This window comes from Oncorhynchus nerka, linkage group LG8, assembly GCF_034236695.1.
Source record: "Oncorhynchus nerka isolate Pitt River linkage group LG8, Oner_Uvic_2.0, whole genome shotgun sequence".
Lineage (NCBI taxonomy): Eukaryota > Metazoa > Chordata > Actinopteri > Salmoniformes > Salmonidae > Oncorhynchus > Oncorhynchus nerka.
In genome coordinates this window covers 69,714,223-69,738,741 of record NC_088403.1, presented here as the reverse complement: position 1 = coordinate 69,738,741, position 24,519 = coordinate 69,714,223, and the positions used below count along the sequence as shown (strand labels likewise).

Below are 24,519 nucleotides of genomic sequence, written 5' to 3'. Positions count from 1 at the left end.
TAAAATGGACTCTACAGTAACATGGGCATTCTGCTGTAAAATGGACCCTACAGTAACATGGGCATTCTGCTGTAAAATGGACATTCTGCTGTAAAATGGACTCTACAGTAACATGGGCATTCTGCTGTAAAATGGACCCTACAGTAACATGGGCATTCTGCTGTAAAATGGACCCTACAGTAACATGGGCATTCTGCTGTAAAATGACCCTACAGTAACATGGGCACATTCTGCTGTAAAATGGACTCTACAGTAACATGGGCATTCTGCTGTAAAATGGACTCTACAGTAACATGGGCATTCTGCTGTAAAATTGACCCTACAGTAACATGGGCATTCTGCTGTAAAATGGACCCTACAGTAACATGGGCATTCTACGGTAAAATGGACCCTACAGTAACATGGGCATTCTGCTGTAAAATGGACCCTACAGTAACATGGGCATTCTACTGTAAAATGGACTCTACAGTAACATGGGCATTCTGCTGTAAAATGGACCTACAGTAACATGGGCATTCTGCTGTAAAATGGACTCTACAGTAACATGGGCATTCTGCTGTAAAATGGACTCTACAGTAACATGGGCATTCTGCTGTAAAATGGACCCTACAGTAACATGGGCATTCTGCTGTAAAATGGACCCTACAGTAACATGGGCATTCTGCTGTAAAATGGACCCTACAGTAACATGGGCATTCTGCTGTAAAATGGACCTACAGTAACATGGGCATTCTGCTGTAAAATGGACCCTACAGTAACATGGGCATTCTGCTGTAAAATGGACTCTACAGTAACATGGGCATTCTGCTGTAAAATGGACCCTACAGTAACATGGGCATTCTGCTGTAAAATGGACTCTACAGTAACATGGGCATTCTGCTGTAAAATGGACCCTACAGTAACATGGGCATTCTGCTGTAAAATGGACCCTACAGTAACATGGGCATTCTGCTGTAAAATGGACCCTACAGTAACATGGGCATTCTGCTGTAAAATGGACCCTACAGTAACATGGGCATTCTGCTGTAAAATGGACTCTACAGTAACATGGGCATTCTGCTGTAAAATGGACCCTACAGTAACATGGGCATTCTGTAAAATGTAAAATGGACATTCTGCTGTAAAATGGACCCTACAGTAACATGGGCATTCTGCTGTAAAATGGACCCTACAGTAACATGGGCATTCTGCTGTAAAATGGACCCTACAGTAACATGGGCATTCTGCTGTAAAATGGACCCTACAGTAACATGGGCATTCTGCTGTAAAATGGACATTCTGCTGTAAAATGGACTCTACAGTAACATGGGCATTCTGCTGTAAAATGGACTCTACAGTAACATGGGCATTCTGCTGTAAAATGGACTACAGTAACATGGGCATTCTGCTGTAAAATGGACTCTACAGTAACATGGGCATTCTGCTGTAAAATGGACCCTACAGTAACATGGGCATTCTGCTGTAAAATGGACCCTACAGTAACATGGGCATTCTGCTGTAAAATGGACCCTACAGTAACATGGGCATTCTGCTGTAAAATGGACCCTACAGTAACATGGGCATTCTGCTGTAAAATGGACTCTACAGTAACATGGGCATTCTGCTGTAAAATGGACCCTACAGTAACATGGGCATTCTGCATGTAAAATGGACTCTACAGTAACATGGGCATTCTGCTGTAAAATGGACCCTACAGTAACATGGGCATTCTGCTGTAAAATGGACCCTACAGTAACATGGGCATTCTGCTGTAAAATGGACCCTACAGTAACATGGGCATTCTGCTGTAAAATGGACCCTACAGTAACATGGGCATTCTGCTGTAAAATGGACCCTACAGTAACATGGGCATTCTGCTGTAAAATGGACCCTACAGTAACATGGGCATTCTGCTGTAAAATGGACCCTACAGTAACATGGGCATTCTGCTGTAAAATGGACCCTACAGTAACATGGGCATTCTGCTGTAAAATGGACATTCTGCTGTAAAATGGACCCTACAGTAACATGGGCATTCTGCTGTAAAATGGACTCTACAGTAACATGGGCATTCTGCTGTAACATGGACCCTACAGTAACATGGGCATTCTGCTGTAAAATGGACCCTACAGTAACATGGGCATTCTGCTGTAAAATGGACTCTACAGTAACATGGGCATTCTGCTGTAAAATGGACCCTACAGTAACATGGGCATTCTGCTGTAAAATGGACCCTACAGTAACATGGGCATTCTGCTGTAAAATGGACCCTACAGTAACATGGGCATTCTACTGTAAAATGGACATTCTGCTGTAAAATGGACTCTACAGTAACATGGACATTCTGCTGTAAAATGGACTCTACAGTAACATGGGCATTCTGCTGTAAAATGGACCCTACAGTAACATGGGCATTCTGCTGTAAAATGGACATTCTGCTGTAAAATGGACTCTACAGTAACATGGGCATTCTGCTGTAAAATGGACTCTACAGTAACATGGGCATTCTGCTGTAAAATGGACCCTACAGTAACATGGGCATTCTGCTGTAAAATGGACCCTACAGTAACATGGGCATTCTGCTGTAAAATGGACTCTACAGTAACATGGGCATTCTGCTGTAAAATGGACCCTACAGTAACATGGGCATTCTGCTGTAAAATGGACATTCTACAGTAACATGGGCATTCTGCTGTAAAATGGACTCTACAGTAACATGGGCATTCTGCTGTAAAATGGACCCTACAGTAACATGGGCATTCTGCTGTAAAATGGACTCTACAGTAACATGGGCATTCTGCTGTAAAATGGACTCTACAGTAACATGGGCATTCTGCTGTAAAATGGACTCTACAGTAACATGGGCATTCTGCTGTAAATGGACCCTACAGTAACATGGGCATTCTGCTGTAAAATGGACCCTACAGTAACATGGGCATTCTGCTGTAAAATGGACCCTACAGTAACATGGGCATTCTGCTGTAAAATGGACCCTACAGTAACATGGGCATTCTGCTGTAAAATGGACATTCTGCTGTAAAATGGACCCTACAGTAACATGGGCATTCTGCTGTAAAATGGACCCTACAGTAACATGGGCATTCTGCTGTAAAATGGACCCTACAGTAACATGGGCATTCTGCTGTAAAATGGACTCTACAGTAACATGGGCATTCTGCTGTAAAATGGACTCTACAGTAACATGGGCATTCTGCTGTAAAATGGACCCTACAGTAACATGGGCATTCTGCTGTAAAATGGACCCTACAGTAACATGGGCATTCTGCTGTAAAATGGACCCTACAGTAACATGGGCATTCTGCTGTAAAATGGACCCTACAGTAACATGGGCATTCTGCTGTAAAATGGACCCTACAGTAACATGGGCATTCTGCTGTAAAATGGACCCTACAGTAACATGGGCATTCTGCTGTAAAATGGACCCTACAGTAACATGGGCATTCTGCTGTAAAATGGACCCTACAGTAACATGGGCATTCTGCTGTAAAATGGACCCTACAGTAACATGGGCATTCTGCTGTAAAATGGACCCTACAGTAACATGGGCATTCTGTAAAATACAGTAACATTCTGCTGTAAAATGGACCCTACAGTAACATGGGCATTCTGCTGTAAAATGGACCCTACAGTAACATGGGCATTCTGCTGTAAAATGGACATTCTGCTGTAAAATGGACTCTACAGTAACATGGGCATTCTGCTGTAAAATGGACCCTACAGTAACATGGGCATTCTGCTGTAAAATGGACCCTACAGTAACATGGGCATTCTGCTGTAAAATGGACCCTACAGTAACATGGGCATTCTGCTGTAAAATGGACCCTACAGTAACATGGGCATTCTGCTGTAAAATGGACCCTACAGTAACATGGGCATTCTGCTGTAAAATGGACCCTACAGTAACATGGGCATTCTGCTGTAAAATGGACCCTACAGTAACATGGGCATTCTGCTGTAAAATGGACCCTACAGTAACATGGGCATTCTGCTGTAAAATGGACCCTACAGTAACATGGGCATTCTGCTGTAAAATGGACCCTACAGTAACATGGGCATTCTGCTGTAAAATGGACCCTACAGTAACATGGGCATTCTGCTGTAAAATGGACCCTACAGTAACATGGGCATTCTGCTGTAACATGGACCCTACAGTAACATGGGCTTCTGCTGTAAAATGGACATTCTGCTGTAAAATGGACTCTACAGTAACATGGGCATTCTGCTGTAAAATGGACCCTACAGTAACATGGGCATTCTGCTGTAAAATGGACATTCTGCTGTAAAATGGACTCTACAGTAACATAGGCATTCTGCTGTAAAATGGACCCTACAGTAACATGGGCATTCTGCTGTAAAATGGACCCTACAGTAACATGGGCATTCTGCTGTAAAATGGACATTCTGCTGTAAAATGGACTCTACAGTAACATGGGCATTCTGCTGTAAAATGGACTCTACAGTAACATGGGCATTCTGCTGTAAAATGGACCCTACAGTAACATGGGCATTCTGCTGTAAAATGGACCCTACAGTAACATGGGCATTCTGCTGTAAAATGGACCCTACAGTAACATGGGCATTCTGCTGTAAAATGGACCCTACAGTAACATGGGCATTCTGCTGTAAAATGGACTCTACAGTAACATGGGCATTCTGCTGTAAAATGGACTCTACAGTAACATGGGCATTCTGCTGTAAAATGGACTCTACAGTAACATGGGCATTCTGCTGTAAAATGGACTCTACAGTAACATGGGCATTCTGCTGTAAAATTGACCCTACAGTAACATGGGCATTCTGCTGTAAAATGGACCCTACAGTAACATGGGCATTCTGCTGTAAAATGGACCCTACAGTAACATGGGCATTCTGCTGTAAAATGGACTCTACAGTAACATGGGCATTCTGCTGTAAAATGGACTCTACAGTAACATGGGCATTCTGCTGTAAAATGGACTCTACAGTAACATGGGCATTCTGCTGTAAAATGGACCCTACAGTAACATGGGCATTCTGCTGTAAAATGGACCCTACAGTAACATGGGCATTCTGCTGTAAAATGGACCCTACAGTAACATGGGCATTCTGCTGTAAAATGGACCCTACAGTAACATGGGCATTCTGCTGTAAAATGGACCCTACAGTAACATGGGCATTCTGCTGTAAAATGGACCCTACAGTAACATGGGCATTCTGCTGTAAAATGGACCCTACAGTAACATGGGCATTCTGCTGTAAAATGGACCCTACAGTAACATGGGCATTCTGCTGTAAAATGGACATTCTGCTGTAAAATGGACCCTACAGTAACATGGGCATTCTGCTGTAAAATGGACTCTACAGTAACATGGGCATTCTGCTGTAAAATGGACCCTACAGTAACATGGGCATTCTGCTGTAAAATGGACCCTACAGTAACATGGGCATTCTGCTGTAAAATGGACATTCTGCTGTAAAATGGACTCTACAGTAACATGGGCATTCTGCTGTAAAATGGACTCTACAGTAACATGGGCATTCTGCTGTAAAATGGACTCTACAGTAACATGGGCATTCTGCTGTAAAATGGACTCTACAGTAACATGGGCATTCTGCTGTAAAATGGACCCTACAGTAACATGGGCATTCTGCTGTAAAATGGACCCTACAGTAACATGGGCATTCTGCTGTAAAATGGACCCTACAGTAACATGGGCATTCTGCTGTAAAATGGACCCTACAGTAACATGGGCATTCTGCTGTAAAATGGACTCTACAGTAACATGGGCATTCTGCTGTAAAATGGACTCTACAGTAACATGGGCATTCTGCTGTAAAATGGACTCTACAGTAACATGGGCATTCTGCTGTAAAATGGACCCTACAGTAACATGGGCATTCTGCTGTAAAATGGACCCTACAGTAACATGGGCATTCTGCTGTAAAATGGACCCTACAGTAACATGGGCATTCTGCTGTAAAATGGACCCTACAGTAACATGGGCATTCTGCTGTAAAATGGACCCTACAGTAACATGGGCATTCTGCTGTAAAATGGACCCTACAGTAACATGGGCATTCTGCTGTAAAATGGACCCTACAGTAACATGGGCATTCTGCTGTAAAATGGACCCTACAGTAACATGGGCATTCTGCTGTAAAATGGACATTCTGCTGTAAAATGGACCCTACAGTAACATGGGCATTCTGCTGTAAAATGGACTCTACAGTAACATGGGCATTCTGCTGTAACATGGACCCTACAGTAACATGGGCATTCTGCTGTAAAATGGACCCTACAGTAACATGGGCATTCTGCTGTAAAATGGACTCTACAGTAACATGGGCATTCTGCTGTAAAATGGACCCTACAGTAACATGGGCATTCTGCTGTAAAATGGACCCTACAGTAACATGGGCATTCTACGGTAAAATGGACCCTACAGTAACATGGGCACTGTAAAATGGACATTCTGCTGTAAAATGGACTCTACAGTAACATGGGCATTCTGCTGTAAAATGGACCCTACAGTAACATGGGCATTCTGCTGTAAAATGGACATTCTGCTGTAAAATGGACTCTACAGTAACATGGGCATTCTGCTGTAAAATGGACTCTACAGTAACATGGGCATTCTGCTGTAAAATGGACCCTACAGTAACATGGGCATTCTGCTGTAAAATGGACCCTACAGTAACATGGGCATTCTGCTGTAAAATGGACTCTACAGTAACATGGGCATTCTGCTGTAAAATGGACTCTACAGTAACATGGGCATTCTGCTGTAAAATGGACTCTACAGTAACATGGGCATTCTGCTGTAAAATGGACTCTACAGTAACATGGGCATTCTGCTGTAAAATGGACCCTACAGTAACATGGGCATTCTGCTGTAAAATGGACCCTACAGTAACATGGGCATTCTGCTGTAAAATGGACTCTACAGTAACATGGGCATTCTGCTGTAAAATGGACTCTACAGTAACATGGGCATTCTGCTGTAAAATGGACCCTACAGTAACATGGGCATTCTGCTGTAAAATGGACCCTACAGTAACATGGGCATTCTGCTGTAAAATGGACCCTACAGTAACATGGGCATTCTGCTGTAAAATGGACCCTACAGTAACATGGGCATTCTGCTGTAAAATGGACATTCTGCTGTAAAATGGACCCTACAGTAACATGGGCATTCTGCTGTAAAATGGACCCTACAGTAACATGGGCATTCTGCTGTAAAATGGACCCTACAGTAACATGGGCATTCTGCTGTAAAATGGACCCTACAGTAACATGGGCATTCTGCTGTAAAATGGACTCTACAGTAACATGGGCATTCTGCTGTAAAATGGACCCTACAGTAACATGGGCATTCTGCTGTAAAATGGACCCTACAGTAACATGGGCATTCTGCTGTAAAATGGACATTCTGCTGTAAAATGGACTCTACAGTAACATGGGCATTCTGCTGTAAAATGGACCCTACAGTAACATGGGCATTCTGCTGTAAAATGGACCCTACAGTAACATGGGCATTCTGCTGTAAAATGGACCCTACAGTAACATGGGCATTCTGCTGTAAAATGGACCCTACAGTAACATGGGCATTCTGCTGTAAAATGGACCCTACAGTAACATGGGCATTCTGCTGTAAAATGGACATTCTGCTGTAAAATGGACCCTACAGTAACATGGGCATTCTGCTGTAACATGGACCCTACAGTAACATGGGCATTCTGCTGTAAAATGGACCCTACAGTAACATGGGCATTCTGCTGTAAAATGGACCCTACAGTAACATGGGCATTCTGCTGTAAAATGGACATTCTGCTGTAAAATGGACTCTACAGTAACATGGGCATTCTGCTGTAAAATGGACCCTACAGTAACATGGGCATTCTGCTGTAAAATGGACATTCTGCTGTAAAATGGACTCTACAGTAACATGGGCATTCTGCTGTAAAATGGACCCTACAGTAACATGGGCATTCTGCTGTAAAATGGACCCTACAGTAACATGGGCATTCTGCTGTAAAATGGACATTCTGCTGTAAAATGGACTCTACAGTAACATGGGCATTCTGCTGTAAAATGGACTCTACAGTAACATGGGCATTCTGCTGTAAAATGGACATTCTGCTGTAAAATGGACCCTACAGTAACATGGGCATTCTGCTGTAAAATGGACTCTACAGTAACATGGGCATTCTGCTGTAAAATGGACATTCTGCTGTAAAATGGACCCTACAGTAACATGGGCATTCTGCTGTAAAATGGACTCTACAGTAACATGGGCATTCTGCTGTAAAATTGACCCTACAGTAACATGGGCATTCTGCTGTAAAATGGACCCTACAGTAACATGGGCATTCTGCTGTAAAATGGACTCTACAGTAACATGGGCATTCTGCTGTAAAATGGACTCTACAGTAACATGGGCATTCTGCTGTAAAATGGACCCTGTAAAATGGACAGTAACATGGGCATTCTGCTGTAAAATGGACTCTACAGTAACATGGGCATTCTGCTGTAAAATGGACCCTACAGTAACATGGGCATTCTGCTGTAAAATGGACTCTACAGTAACATGGGCATTCTGCTGTAAAATTGACCCTACAGTAACATGGGCATTCTGCTGTAAAATGGACCCTACAGTAACATGGGCATTCTGCTGTAAAATGGCATTAACATGGGCATTCTGCTGTAAAATGGACTCTACAGTAACATGGGCATTCTGCTGTAAAATGGACCCTACAGTAACATGGGCATTCTGCTGTGAAATGGACCCTACAGTAACATGGGCATTCTGCTGTAAAATGGACATTCTGCTGTAACATGGGCATTCTGCTGTAAAATGGACTCTACAGTAACATGGGCATTCTGCTGTAAAATGGACTCTACAGTAACATGGGCATTCTGCTGTAAAATGGACTCTACAGTAACATGGGCATTCTGCTGTAAAATGGACTCTACAGTAACATGGGCATTCTGCTGTAACATGGACCCTACAGTAACATGGGCATTCTGCTGTAAAATGGACCCTACAGTAACATGGGCATTCTGCTGTGAAATGGACTCTACAGTAACATGGGCATTCTGCTGTAAAATGGACCCTACAGTAACATGGGCATTCTGCTGTAAAATGGACTCTACAGTAACATGGGCATTCTGCTGTAAAATGGACTCTACAGTAACATGGGCATTCTGCTGTAACATGGACCCTACAGTAACATGGGCATTCTGCTGTAAAATGGACTCTACATTAACATGGGCATTCTGCTGTAACATGGACCCTACAGTAACATGGGCATTCTGCTGTAAAATGGACTCTACAGTAACATGGGCATTCTGCTGTAAAATTGACCCTACAGTAACATGGGCATTCTGCTGTAAAATGGACCCTACAGTAACATGGGCATTCTGCTGTAAAATGGACCCTACAGTAACATGGGCATTCTGCTGTAAAATGGACATTCTGCTGTAAAATGGACCCTACAGTAACATGGGCATTCTGCTGTAACATGGACCCTACAGTAACATGGGCATTCTGCTGTAAAATGGACCCTACAGTAACATGGGCATTCTGCTGTAACATGGACCCTACAGTAACATGGGCATTCTGCTGTAAAATGGACATTCTGCTGTAAAATGGACTCTACAGTAACATGGGCATTCTGCTGTAAAATGGACCCTACAGTAACATGGGCATTCTGCTGTAAAATGGACATTCTGCTGTAAAATGGACTCTACAGTAACATAGGCATTCTGCTGTAAAATGGACCCTACAGTAACATGGGCATTCTGCTGTAAAATGGACATTCTGCTGTAAAATGGACTCTACAGTAACATGGGCATTCTGCTGTAAAATGGACTCTACAGTAACATGGGCATTCTGCTGTAAAATGGACATTCTGCTGTAAAATGGACCCTACAGTAACATGGGCATTCTGCTGTAAAATGGACTCTACAGTAACATGGGCATTCTGCTGTAAAATGGACATTCTGCTGTAAAATGGACCCTACAGTAACATGGGCATTCTGCTGTAACATGGACTCTACAGTAACATGGGCATTCTGCTGTAAAATTGACCCTATAGTAACATGGGCATTCTGCCTTAAAATGGACCCTACAGTAACATGGGCATTCTGCTGTAAAATGGACTCTACAGTAACATGGACATTCTGCTGTAAAATGGACTCTACAGTAACATGGGCATTCTGCTGTAAAATGGACCCTACAGTAACATGGGCATTCTGCTGTAAAATGGACTCTACAGTAACATGGGCATTCTGCTGTAACATGGACCCTACAGTAACATGGGCATTCTGCTGTAAAATGGACTCTACAGTAACATGGGCATTCTGCTGTAAAATTGACCCTACAGTAACATGGGCATTCTGCTGCAAAATGGACCCTACAGTAACATGGGCATTCTGCTGTAAAATGGACTCTACAGTAACATGGGCATTCTGCTGTAAAATGGACTCTACAGTAACATGGGCATTCTGCTGTAAAATGGACCCTACAGTAACATGGGCATTCTGCTGTGAAATGGACCCTACAGTAACATGGGCATTCTGCTGTAAAATGGACATTCTGCTGTAACATGGGCATTCTGCTGTAAAATGGACTCTACAGTAACATGGGCATTCTGCTGTAAAATGGACTCTACAGTAACATGGGCATTCTGCTGTAAAATGGACTCTACAGTAACATGGGCATTCTGCTGTAAAATGGACTCTACAGTAACATGGGCATTCTGCTGTAAAATGGACCCTACAGTAACATGGGCATTCTGCTGTAAAATGGACCCTACAGTAACATGGGCATTCTGCTGTAAAATGGACCCTACAGTAACATGGGCATTCTGCTGTAAAATGGACTCTACAGTAACATGGGCATTCTGCTGTAAAATGGACTCTACAGTAACATGGGCATTCTGCTGTAACATGGACCCTACAGTAACATGGGCATTCTGCTGTAAAATGGACTCTACAGTAACATGGGCATTCTGCTGTAACATGGACCCTACAGTAACATGGGCATTCTGCTGTAAAATGGACTCTACAGTAACATGGGCATTCTGCTGTAAAATTGACCCTACAGTAACATGGGCATTCTGCTGTAAAATGGACCCTACAGTAACATGGGCATTCTGCTGTAAAATGGACTCTACAGTAACATGGGCATTCTGCTGTAAAATTTGTACATTTACATTTAAGTCATTTAGCAGACGCTCTTATCCAGAGCGACTTACAAATTGGTGCTTTCACCTTATGACATCCAGTGGAACAGCCACTTTACAATAGTGCATCTAAATCTTTTAAAGGGGGGTTGAGAAGGATTACTTTATCCTATCCTAGGTATTCCTTAAAGAGGTGGGGTTTCAGGTGTCTCCGGAAGGTGGTGATTGACTCCGCTGTCCTGGCGTCGTGAGGGACTTTGTTCCACCATTGGGGGGCCAGAGCAGCGAACAGTTTTGACTGGGCTGAGCGGGAACTGTACTTCCTCAGTGGTAGGGAGGCGAGCAGGCCAGAGGTGGATGAACGCAGTGCCCTTGTTTGGGTGTAGGGCCTGATCAGAGCCTGGAGGTACTGAGGTGCCGTTCCCCTCACAGCTCCGTAGGCAAGCACCATGGTCTTGTAGCGGATGCGAGCTTCAACTGGAAGCCAGTGGAGAGAGCGGAGGAGCGGGGGTGACGTGAGAGAACTTGGGAAGGTTGAACACCAGACGGGCTGCGGCGTTCTGGATGAGTTGTAGGGGTTTAATGGCACAGGCAGGGAGCCCAGCCAACAGCGAGTTGCAGTAATCCAGACGGGAGATGACAAGTGCCTGGATTAGGACCTGCGCCGCTTCCTGTGTGAGGCAGGGTCGTACTCTGCGGATGTTGTAGAGCATGAACCTACAGGAACGGGCCACCGCCTTGATGTTAGTTGAGAACGACAGGGTGTTGTCCAGGATCACGCCAAGGTTCTTAGCGCTCTGGGAGGAGGACACGATGGAGTTGTCAACCGTGATGGCGAGATCATGGAACGGGCAGTCCTTCCCCGGGAGGAAGAGCAGCTCCGTCTTGCCGAGGTTCAGCTTGAGGTGGTGATCCGTCATCCACACTGATATGTCTGCCAGACATGCAGAGATGCGATTCGCCACCTGGTCATCAGAGGGGGAAAGGAGAAGATTAATTGTGTGTCGTCTGCATAGCAATGATAGGAGAGACCATGTGAGGTTATGACAGAGCCAAGTGACTTGGTGTATAGCGAGAATAGGAGAGGGCCTAGAACAGAGCCCTGGGGACACCAGTGGTGAGAGCGCGTGGTGAGGAGACAGATTCTCGCCACGCCACCTGGTAGGAGCGACCTGTCAGGTAGGACGCAATCCAAGCATGGGCCGCGCCGGAGATGCCCAACTCGGAGAGGGTGGAGAGGAGGATCTGATGGTTCACAGTATCGAAGGCAGCCGATAGGTCTAGAAGGATGAGAGCAGAGGAGAGAGAGTTAGCTTTAGCAGTGCGGAGTGCCTCCGTGATACAGAGAAGAGCAGTCTCAGTTGAATGACTAGTCTTGAAACCTGACTGATTTGGATCAAGAAGGTCATTCTGAGAGAGATAGCGGGAGAGCTGGCCAAGGACGGCACGTTCAAGAGTTTTGGAGAGAAAAGAAAGAAGGGATACTGGTCTGTAGTTGTTGACATCGGAGGGATCGAGTGTAGGTTTTTTCAGAAGGGGTGCAACTCTCGCTCTCTTGAAGACGGGAGGGACGTAGCCAGCGGTCAGGGATGAGTTGATGAGCGAGGTGAGGTAAGGGAGAAGGTCACCGGAAATGGTCTGGAGAAGAGAGGAGGGGATAGGGTCAAGCGGGCAGGTTGTTGGGCGGCCGGCCGTCACAAGACGCGAGATGTCATCTGAGAGAGAGGGGAGAAAGAGGTCAGAGCACAGGGTAGGGCAGTGTGAGCAGAACCAGCGGTGTCGTTTGACTTAGCAAACGAGGATCGGATGTCGTCGACCTTCTTTTCAAAATGGTTGATGAAGTCATCTGCAGAGAGGGAGGAGGGGGAGGGGGAGGAGGATTCAGGAGGGAGGAGAAGGTGGCAAAGAGCTTCCTAGGGTTAGAGGCAGATGCTTGGAATTTAGAGTGGTAGAAAGTGGCTTTAGCAGCAGAGACAGAGGAGGAAAATGTAGAGAGGAGGGAGTGAAAGGATGCCAGGTCCGCAGGGAGGCGAGTTTTCCTCCATTTCCGCTCGGCTGCCCGGAGCCCTGTTCTGTGAGCTCGCAATGAGTCGTCGAGCCACGGAGCGGGAGGGGAGGACCGAGCCGGCCTGGAGGATAGGGGACATAGAGAGTCAAAGGATGCAGAAAGGGAGGAGAGGAGGGTTGAGGAGGCAGAATCAGGAGATAGGTTGGAGAAGGTTTGAGCAGAGGGAAGAGATGATAGGATGGAAGAGGAGAGAGTAGCGGGGAGAGAGAGCGAAGGTTGGGACGGCGCGATACCATCCGAGTAGGGGCAGTGTGGGATGTGTTGGATGAGAGCGAGAGGGAAAAGGATACAAGGTAGTGGTCGGAGACTTGGAGGGAGTTGCAATGAGGTTAGTGGAAGAACAGCATCTAGTAAAGATGAGGTAGAGCGTATTGCCTGCCTTGTGAGTAGGGGGGAAGGTGAGAGGGTGAGGTCAAAAGAGGAGAGGAGTGGAAAGAAGGAGGCAGAGAGGAATGAGTCAAAGGTAGACGTGGGGAGGTTAAAGTCGCCCAGAACTGTGAGAGGTGAGCCGTCCTCAGGAAAGGAGCTTATCAAGGCATCAAGCTCATTGATGAACTCTCGAGGGAACCTGGAGGGCGATAAATGATAAGGATGTTAAGCTTGAAAGGGCTGGTAACTGTGACAGCATGGAATTCAAAGGAGGCGATAGACAGATGGGTAAGGGGAGAAAGAGAGAATGACCACTTGGGAGAGATGAGGATCCCGGTGCCACCACCCCGCTGACCAGAAGCTCTCGGGGTGTGCGAGAACACGTGGGCGGACGAAGAGAGAGCAGTAGGAGTAGCGGTGTTGTCTGTGATGATCCATGTTTCCGTCAGTGCCAAGAAGTCGAGGGACTGGAGGGAGGCATAGGCTGAGATGAACTCTGCCTTGTTGGCCGCAGATCGGCAGTTCCAGAGGCTACCGGAGACCTGGAACTCCACGTGGGTCGTGCGCGCTGGGACCACCAGAGTAGGGTGGCCGCGGCCACGCGGTGTGGAGCGTTTGTATGGTCTGTGCAGAGGAGAGAACAGGGATAGACAGACACATAGTTGACAGGCTAGAGAAGAGGCTACGCTAATGCAAAGGAGATTGGAATGACAAGTGGACTACACGTCTCGAATGTTCAGAAAGTTAAGCTTACGTAGCAAGAATCTAATTGACTAAAATGATTAAAATGATACAGTACTGCTGAGGTAGGCTAGCTGGCAGTGGCTGCGTTGTTGACTTTGTAGACTAGCTGGCAGTGGCTGCGTTGTTGACACTACACTAATCAAGTCGTTCCGTTGAGTGTAAAGTTTCTACAATGCTGCTATTCGGGGGCTAGCTGGCTAGCTAGCAGTGTTGATTACGTTACGTTGCGTTAAAAGAACGACAATAGCTGGCTAGCTAACCTAGAAAATCGCTCTAGACTACACAATTATCTTTGAAACAAAGACGGCTATGTAGCCTAGCTACGATCAAACAAATCACACCGTTGGGACTGTAATGAAATGAAATGAAAATGTGATACTACCTGTGGAGCGAAGCGGAATGCGACCGGAATGCGAAAGTTCTATTCAGTAGACGTTGGCTAGCTGTTGGCTAGCTAGGAGTGACTCCTACGTTAAGGACGACAAATAGCTGGCTAGCTAACCTCGGTAAATTAAGATAATCGCTCTAAGACTACACACTCTAAACTACACAATTATCTTGGATACGAAGACAGCAAAGACAACTATGTAGCTAGCTAACACTACACTAATCAAGTCGTTCAGTTGAGTGTGATAGTTACTACAGTGCTACGGTAGACGGTGAACGTTAGCTAGCTGGTTAGCTGCTGGGCAGATAGGAGGACGACGAAATACGATAATTACGCAATTATCTTTGATACAAAGACGGCTATGTAGCTAGCTAAGAAGAAATTCCTAAGATTAGACAAATCAAACCGTTGTACTATAATGAAATGTAATGAAATGTAATGAAAAGTTATACAACCTGCAGACCGAAGCGCGGATGCGACCGCTCGCTCCAACCCGGAAGTTGGATGGGCATTCTGCTGTAAAATGGACCCTACAGTAACATGGGCATTCTGCTGTGAAATGGACCCTACAGTAACATGGGCATTCTGCTGTAAAATGGACATTAAAATGGACATTAAAATGGACATTCTGCTGTAACATGGGCATTCTGCTGTAAAATGGACCCTACAGTAACATGGGCATTCTGCTGTAACATGGACCCTACAGTAACATGGGCATTCTGCTGTAAAATGGACATTCTGCTGTAAAATGGACCCTCCAGTAACATGGGCATTCTGCTGTAAAATGGACATTCTGCTGTAAAATGGACCCTACAGTAACATGGGCATTCTGCTGTAAAATGGACCCTACAGTAACATGGGCATTCTGCTGTAAAATGGACCCTACAGTAACATGGGCATTCTGCTGTAAAATGGACCCTACAGTAACATGGGCATTCTGCTGTAACATGGACATTCTGCTGTAAAATGGACCCTACAGTAACATGGGCATTCTGCTGTAAAATGGACCCTACAGTAACATGGGCATTCTACTGTAAAATGGACCCTACAGTAACATGGGCATTCTGCTGTAAAATGGACAGTAACATGGAATCTACAACGGGATGAAACTTGATGGTTTCTTGCAGAAAACAAATAGCAAATGAGTCTTCGGTTGCCTTGGCAACACCCCCCTCCCTGAAGTCAGTTACCAAGGAGATAATGATTTTCCTCTAACGGTTATGACGTGACCAACAGGGTCGAAAATTCCTAAAACTATCTTTTGCAAAATTTGACGAAGAGGAAATATAATACATTTTCCGTACCTCGTTGAGGACCGAGTGGGTTTGAGACCCCTGGCCTACGTGGTAGGGGCTAGGGATGGAATAGGCTGTATTCTGATTCTCTACCCCTATCCTGAAGTGTGCACTTGTTCACTAACCCATCATGCATTTAAAAAAGTATTGGATTGGTGCAGGGACAGCTGGAAGGAGTCTCCAACATATTCCTCACACCGGTCCATTCTTTTTACATCCATGAGGGGGAGTGTGTGAATGCAGACTTCAGGAGAAGGTTAGGGAATCTGAATGTAGAATCTGTGTGTGTGTGTGTGTTAATGTGTGTGTGTTAATGTGTGTGTGTTAATGTGTGTGTGTGTGTGTTAATGTGTGTGTGTGTGTGTGTGTGTGTGTGTTAATGTGTGTGTGTGTGTTAATGTGTGTGTGGTGTGGTGTGTGGTATGGTGTGTGTGTGTATGTGTGTGTGTGTGTGTGTCTCCTACCTCTAGCTGTATACTCCCAGCCTTCTTCTTCAGTTCGTCACACTTCCTGAACTTACAGATCTGATGACCGGTCTTCCTGTTTCTACAGGCTGAACACACCCCACAGTTAATCAGTCTCCTGCAGGGGGCACACACTCCACAACGCTTCCTCTTCCTCTTGGAGGCTCCTGACCCCTGACCCCCAGAGGTCATCCCCGGCGAGGTTGAAGAGCAGGGTGAGGGGTTTGTCTGGTTGACATGGTGGCAGTCCGACAGAAGTTGGTTATGATTGGTCGTCATCTGGAAGTGGGAGGAGTCTGAAATGTTATTGTGCGACCCCATCGCCATGACGATGACTCCGGGTGGTAACCCCAACATTCCGGCGGGGAAGTTGGACATGTTGACTCCGCCTCCTCCTCCGTTGCCACTGCTGCTGCGATTCGATAGGTTGAGCATGTCCTGGTGGGCATGGCCCTGTTTGGTCATGTGATTGGCAGCAGCATAGCCGGACTGGAAGTTGGTATTCCCGTGATGATGATGCATTTCCTGTCCCTGTGAGGAGGCGTGTCCTCCATGTCTTGCGTGCTGCTTGCTCTCTCCACCCTGACCGGTCCGGTGGGGCTGCATGTGCGTTGTTGAGGGCGACGGGTGTGTTGCGGGCGGCGCTAGGGGCGTGGCCTGATGCACGGGAGGTTTCCGCCCCCAAAGCATCGCCGCGTTGACGTTCATATTCATGTTGATGTTGTCATGACAGCCCCACGGCGACACGCCCGCCACGCCCACTCCGAGCCTGCCGCCGGGGAACATAGGAGCGGTGATGTGGGCGAGCTTGGCCGACTGAGGGAAGTTCATGCTGTTAACTGCGTTCATATTCACGTTGGTTTTAGTGTAGAAGTTAGCGAAGGATTGGTATCGCTCCATCTCAGCCGTATAGTCCAGGACCGGAGTGAGACCACAACCGCCCACGGCGACCGCACCGCTCTGATCGGGGTGGTGACCGTGCGTGGTTGTGGTTGAGGACAGGTTGTGACCGCTGTGATCGTTGTGTACACTGCTGGACATGACCATACTGTGGGAACACGGTTGGAGGTCTGTGGTTGTGTTGGTCAGTCTCGGGTTGCTGTCTGTCAGAAGATATAATCCTTTATGGTCTCATTTGAAGACCTCTCTAAGGAGAGAGAGAAATATATACATTCTTTAAATAGTGAATAACTTAAAATACACAAACAGAAACAACATGCCAGAATCAGTTTGGTCTAACTAAATCCTCTAACCATGGGCTTAGTTTGGTCTAACTAAATCCTCTAACCACTGGCTTAGTTTGGTCTAACTAAATCCTCTAACCACTGGCTTAGTTTGGTCTAACTAAATCCTCTAACCACTGGCTTAGTTTGGTCTAACTAAATCCTCTAACCATGGGCTTAGTTTGGTCTAACTAAATCCTCTAACCATGGGCTTAGTTTGGTCTAACTAAATCTTCTAACCACTGGCTTGGTTTGGTCTAACTAAATCCTCTAACCACTGGCTTAGTTTGGTCTAACTAAATCCTATCCATCTCTCCCTCACAAGTTTAGCAGTCGTGGAAAAAGTACTCAATTGTCATACTTGAGTAAAAGTAAAGATACCTTAATAGAAAATGACTCAAGTAAAAGTGAAAGTCACCCAGTAAAATCCTACTTGAGTAAAAGTCTAAAAGTATTTGGTTTTAAATGTACAAAAGTAAAAGTATAAATCATTTCACATTCCTTATATTAAGCAAACCAAACGGCACCATTTTCTTGTTTTATTATTTTACTGATACCCAGGGGCACACTCCAACACTCCACCACTCCAACACTCCACCACTCCAACACTCCACCACTCCAACACTCCAACACTCCAACACTCAGACATAATCTGCACACGAAGCATGTGTGTTTAGTGAGTCCTCCAGATCAGAGGCAGTAGGGATGATGACCAGGGACATTCTCTTGATGAGTGTGTGAATTTGACCAGTTTACTGTCCTGCTAAGCATTAAAAATGTAACGAGTACTTTTGGGTGTCAGGGAAAATGTATGGAGTAAAAAGTATATTTTCTTTAGGACTGTAGTGGAGTAAAAGTTGTAAAAAATATAAATAGTAAAGTACAGATACCCCAAGAACACTACTTAAGTAGTACGTTAAAGTATTTTTACTTGAGTACTATAAACCACTGCCAGGTTTCCATCCAATGGCGACAGATTTTCATGCAAATATTCTAAAATCTGCATGAAGAAAATATGTGGCGTTTCCACCAAACTGACTTGTTGAGAATAAAAAGCTGTGTGTGATGAGGTAGTGCACACAAAATGTACGTTCTTGTGTGTGATGAGGTAGTGCACACAAAATGTACGTTCTTGTGTGTGATGAGGTAGTGCACACAAAATGTACGTTCTTGTGTGTGATGAGGTAGTGCACACAAAATGTACGTTCTTGTGTGATGAGTGTGCACACAAAATTTGTTCTGTGTGTTGACTGTCACACAAAATGTACGTTCTGTGTGATGAGGTAGTGCACACAAAATTTACGTTCTTTTGTGTGATGAGGTAGTGCACACAAAATACGTTCTTGTGTGTGATGAGGTAGTGCAACAAAATATTTTCTTTGTGTGATGAGGTAGTGCACACAAAATGTACGTTCTTGTGTGTGAAAGTTGCACAAAAATATAAATGAGTAAGTGCACACAAAATGTACGTTCTTGTGTGTGATGAGGTAGTGCACACAAAATGTACGTTCTTGTGTGTGATGAGGTAGTGCACACAAAATGTACGTTCTTGTGTGTGATGAGGTAGTGCACACAAAATGTACGTTCTTGTGTGTGATGAGGTAGTGCACACAAAATGTACGTTCTTGTGTGTGATGAGGTAGTGCACACAAAATTACGTTCTTGTGTGTGAAAGTGCACAAAATTCTTGTGTGTGATGAAGTGCACACAAAATACGTTCTTGTGTGTGATGAGGTAGTGCACACAAAATGACGTTCTTGTGTGTGATGAGGTAGTGCACACAAAATGTACGTTCTTGTGTGTGATGAGGTAGTGCACACAAAATTTACGTTCTTGTGTGTGATGAGGTAGTGCACACAAAATGTACGTTCTTGTGTGTGATGAAGCATTTACAGAGCATTCGGAAAGTATTCAGACCCCTTGACGTTTTCCACATGTTGTTAAGTGTACAGCCTTATTCTAAAATGGATAAAATTGTTTTTTTTCCCTCATCAAACTAAACACAAAATTCGCCATAATAACATCACAATACCCCATAATGACTTCACAATACCCCATAATGACATCACAATGCCCCATAATAACATCACAATATCCCATAATGACATCACAATGCCCCATAATGACATCACGATACCCATAATGACATCACAATGCACCCATAATGACATCACAATACCCATAATGACATCACAATACCTCATAATGACATCACAATATCCCATAATGACATCACAATGCCCCATAATGACATCACAATACACCATAATGACACCACAATAACCCAAAACAGTTTTTTAAAACATTTTTGCAAACTTATATTTTTTTTTAAGAAGAAAAATGTCACATTTACATAAGTATTCAGGCCCTTTACTCAGTACTTTGTTGAAGCACCTTTGGCAGCGATTACAGCCTCCAGTCTTCTTGGGTATGATGCTACAAGCTTGGCACACCTGTATTTGGGGAGTTTCCCCATTCTTCTCTGCAGATCCTCTCAAGCTCTGTCAGGTTGGATGGGGAGCGTCGCTGCACAGCTATTTTCAGGTCTCTTCAGAGATGTTCGATCGGGTTCAAGTCCGGGCTCTGACTGGGCCCCTCAAGGACATTCAGAGACTTGTCCCAAAGCCACTCCTGCGTTGTCCTGGCTGTGTGCTTAGGGTCGTTGTCCTGTTGGAAGGTGAACCTTCATCCCAGTCTGAGGTCCTGAGCGCTCTGGAGCAGGTTTTCATCAAGGATCTCTCTGTACTTTGCTCTGTTCATCTTTCCCTCGATCCTGACTAGTCTCCCAGTCCCTGCCGCTGAAAAACATCCCCACAGCATGATGTTGCCACCACCATGCTTCACCGTAGCGATGGTGCCAGGTTTCCCCCAGACATGACCCTTGGAACTCAGGCCAAAGAGTTCAATCTTAGTTTCATCAGACCAGAGAATCTGATAGTCCTCTAGGTGCCTTGTGGCAAACTCCAAGCCGACTGTCATGTGCCTTTTACTGAGGAGTTGAATCCACCAAGGGAGACTCGAGTCTCATAGCAAAGGTTCTGAATACTTACGTAAATACGTTTTTTTTTTGTTTTGTATTTTTAATACATTTGCAAACATTTCTAAAAACGTGTTTTCGCTTTGTCATTAAGGGGCATTGTGTGGATATTGATGAGGATGTTTTATTTATTATTGTTTAGGCTGCAACATAAACGTAAAAAAAAAGTGGAAAAAGTCAAGGGGTCTGAATACTTTATGAAGTCTGAAGCACAGAAAGATAATTCATAAAGTGACTGATATTATCTCATAGAACCAAACGGATCTCCAGTGTTAATCTCAGACCTTATTTTCTGCGTATATCCAAAACACCATTATTTTCCCGAACAGAACAACTCAATTATGTTGTTAAGACTCCAAGCTGTCTCTCTCTCTCTCTCTCTGACCCTCAAAAATACAGTTTCTCCCCAATCCATCTCTCAGAGTCTCTTGTTTCAGTACAATTTCATTGTCCTCTACCCTCTCTCCCCCTCTCTGAGTCTCTCTCTCCCTCTCCCTTCCCCTCTCTACCGCACCCCCTCTCTCTCTTCTCTCCCTCCCTCCCCCTCGCTACCCCCCTCTTTCTCCTCTCCCTCCCTCCCCTCGCTATCCCCCTCTCTCTCCCTCTCCCTCCCTCCCCTCGCTATCCCCCCTCTTTCTCCTCTCCCTCCCTCCCCCTCGCTATCCCCCCTCTTTCTCCTCTCCCTCCCTCCCCTCGCTATCCCCCTCTTTCTCCTCTCCCTCCCTCCCCCTCGCTATCCCCCCTCTTTCTCCTCTCCCTCCCTCCCCTCGCTATCCCCCTCTTTCTCCTCTCCCTCCCTCCCCTCGCTATCCCCCTCTTTCTCCTCTCCCTCCCTCCCCCTCGCTATCCCCCTCTTTCTCCTCTCCCTCCCTCCCCCTCGCTATCCCCCTCTTTCTCCTCTCCCTCCCTCCCCCTCGCTATCCCCCCCTCTCCTCTCCCTCCCTCCCCCCTCTATCCCCCCTTTCTCCTCTCCCTCCCTCCCCCCTCGCTATCCCCCCTCTTTCTCCTCTCCCTCCCTCCCCCTCGCTATCCCCCTCTTTCTCCTCTCCCTCCCTCCCCTCGCTATCCCCCTCTTTCTCCTCTCCCTCCCTCCCCCTCGCTATCCCCCCCTTCTCTCCTCTCCCTCCCTCCCCCTCGCTACCCCCCTCTTTCTCCTCTCCCTCCCTCCCCTCGCTACCCCCCCCCCTTTCTCCTCTCCCTCCCTCCCCCTCGCTATCCCCCTCTTTCTCCTCTCCCTCCCTCCCCCTCGCTATCCCCCTCTTTCTCCTCTCCCTCCCTCCCCCTCGCTATCCCCCTCTTTCTCCTCTCCCTCCCTCCCCCTCGCTACCCCCCCTCTCTCTCCTCTCCCTCCCTCCCCCTCGCTATCCCCCTCTTTCTCCTCTCCCTCCCTCCCCCTCGCTATCCCCCCTCTTTCTCCTCTCCCTCCCTCCCCCTCGCTATCCCCCTCTTCTCCTCTTCCTCCCTCCCCCTCGCTTCCCCCCCCCTCTTTCTCCTCTCCCTCCCTCCCCCTCGCTACCCCCCTCTTTCTCCTCTCCCTCCCTCCCCCTCGCTACCCCCTCTTTCTCCTCTCCCTCCCTTCCCCTCTCTACCGCACCCCCTCTCTCTCTCTCTCCCTCCCTCCCCTCGCTATCCCCCCTCTTTCTCCTCTCCCTCCCTCCCCCTCGCCACCCCCCCTCTTTCTCCTCTCCCTCCCTCCCCCGCTCTCTAATGGACAAATCTGATATGTTACAGTAATGTTCTCCTCACAACACTCAAATAACACCCCTTGCACCAAATTCAGTGTGTGTGTTTAGGATCAATAGTTTATATTATCATCAGTGACAAACCCTGCAGGTGTATCCATATATCTCCCTAAATTGTATTCAAATAAAATAGTACTAGCAGCAACCTTATAATCAATTCTATAATCAATCCATATGACACTGTGTGTGTGTGTGTGTGTGTGTGTGTGTGTGTGTGTGTGTGTGTGTGTGTGTGTGTGTGTGTGTGTGTGTGTGTGTGTGTGTGTGTGTGTGTGTGTGGCCCGTTGCCCCCAGGGCTATAACTAATTAACTGGTCAGACAGCCGGCGGCGCGAGCGGCGGAAGGTCACCAGCTGTGGAAATTGAACCTCCCCGCGAGCCCACGTCTCTCTCTCTCCTGTTGGTCTACAGCACGGTACAGGAAGACAGCATGCAGCAGCTAACGGAGAAAGAAGATGGACGCTGTTACCTACTCACCGACTCCCGGAGGGGAAAGGAGGCGGGAAGCGCGAGCACCCACCGTGGAGCATGTCTGTCTCTGTCTGGTAGAGAGGAGAGGAGGGAGGGGCACCGACACACTGATCTGCCTCCCTTCGGTAAACGTTACCCGTGGGGTTAAAAACCAAACGACGGCAACGGGTAAAAGTCTCGAGCAGGTTATGGCGACCTGTGAGGCTAGTGGGAAGGAAAAGAGGGATAATAATGAATGATGGCGGAGGGAGGGAGGGCAGACTGATAAGACGCGCTGTGCCTGCGTGCATCCTCAAAGACGCGCAGTGAGTGACGGGAGGGGAGGGGGGAGGGAAAGGAGCACGCAAAGGTATAACGGGGCCGGGCTCCTCCCGGGGCGCTCACGGCGGGGAGAAGAAGAGAGTGGGATGAGGAGGGGAGGGGGGTGTTATTGTGGGCGAGGAGAGTGTTCGTTTCTTCCAGCTGTCTGTCGCTGCGTGCGGCTGATTGGAGCGTGGCAAGTTGTGGAACAGAAGAACCCCCGCTGATCATTGGCTAAGAAGCAGTAACTATTTGCATATAATATAACATTTGAAATGTCTTTGTTATTTTGGAACTTTGGTGAGAGTAATGTTTACTGTTCATTTTTATCGTTTATTTCACTTGCTTTGGCAATGTAAACACATGTTTCCCATGCCAATAAAGCCCCTTGAAATGAAATTGAAAAATGTAATTGGAGGGAGAGAGAAAGAGTGGTAAGGAGAGAAGGTAGAGAAATGGACAGAGAGAGAGAAGGGCCTTCTACACCATCAAAAGGAACATAAAAATCGACATACGAACTAGGATCTGACTAAAAATACATGAATCAGTCATAGAGCCCATTGCCCTTTATGGTTGTGAGGTCTGGGGTCCGCTCACCAACCAAGAATTCACAAAATGGGACAAACACCAAATTGAGACTCTGCATGCAGAATTCTGCAAAAATATCCTCCGTGTACAACGTAGAACACCAAATAATGCAGAGCAGAATTAGGCCGATACCCACTAATTATCAAAATCCAGAAAAGAGCCGTTAAATTTTACAACCACCTAAAAGGAAGTGATTCCCAAACCTTCCATAACAAAGCCATCACCTACAGAGAGATGAACCTGGAGAAGAGTCCCCTAAGCAAGCTGGTCCTGGGGCTCTGTGGGGTGTGTTTGTGTTTATGAACAGAGCCCCAGGACCAGCTTGCTTAAGGGACTCTTCTCCAGGACAGCAACACTATAAGGCCCAACCAAATCATGAGAAAACAAAAAGAGAATTACTTGACACATTGGAAATAATTAACAAAAAAACTGAGCAAACTAGAATGCTATTTGGCCCTAAACAGAGAGTACACAGTGGCAGAATACCTGACCACTGTGACTGACCCAAACTTAAGGAAAGCTTTGCCTATGTACAGACTCAGTGAGCATAGCCTTGCTATTGAGAAAGGCCGCCGTAGGCAGACATGGCTCTCAAGAGAAGACAGGCTATGTGCTCACTGCCCACAACATGAGGTGGAAACTGAGCTGCACTTCCTAACCTCCTG

The 24,519-nt window shown here is 46.2% G+C and overlaps 1 protein-coding gene across 1 annotated transcript in view; it reads right to left on the bottom strand.

The window, feature by feature from the left end:
• The window catches only part of LOC135572793 (uncharacterized), an 80,191-nt gene extending 62,539 nt beyond the window's left edge, over positions 1-17,652 (bottom strand). The window contains exon 1 of the mRNA XM_065021213.1: positions 16,495-17,652. Coding sequence (XP_064877285.1) covers positions 16,495-17,541 — 1,047 coding nt within the window. The 5' untranslated portion in view covers positions 17,542-17,652. The remainder of the gene's footprint in view (positions 1-16,494) is intronic.
• Positions 17,653-24,519: the final 6,867 nt, after the last annotated feature.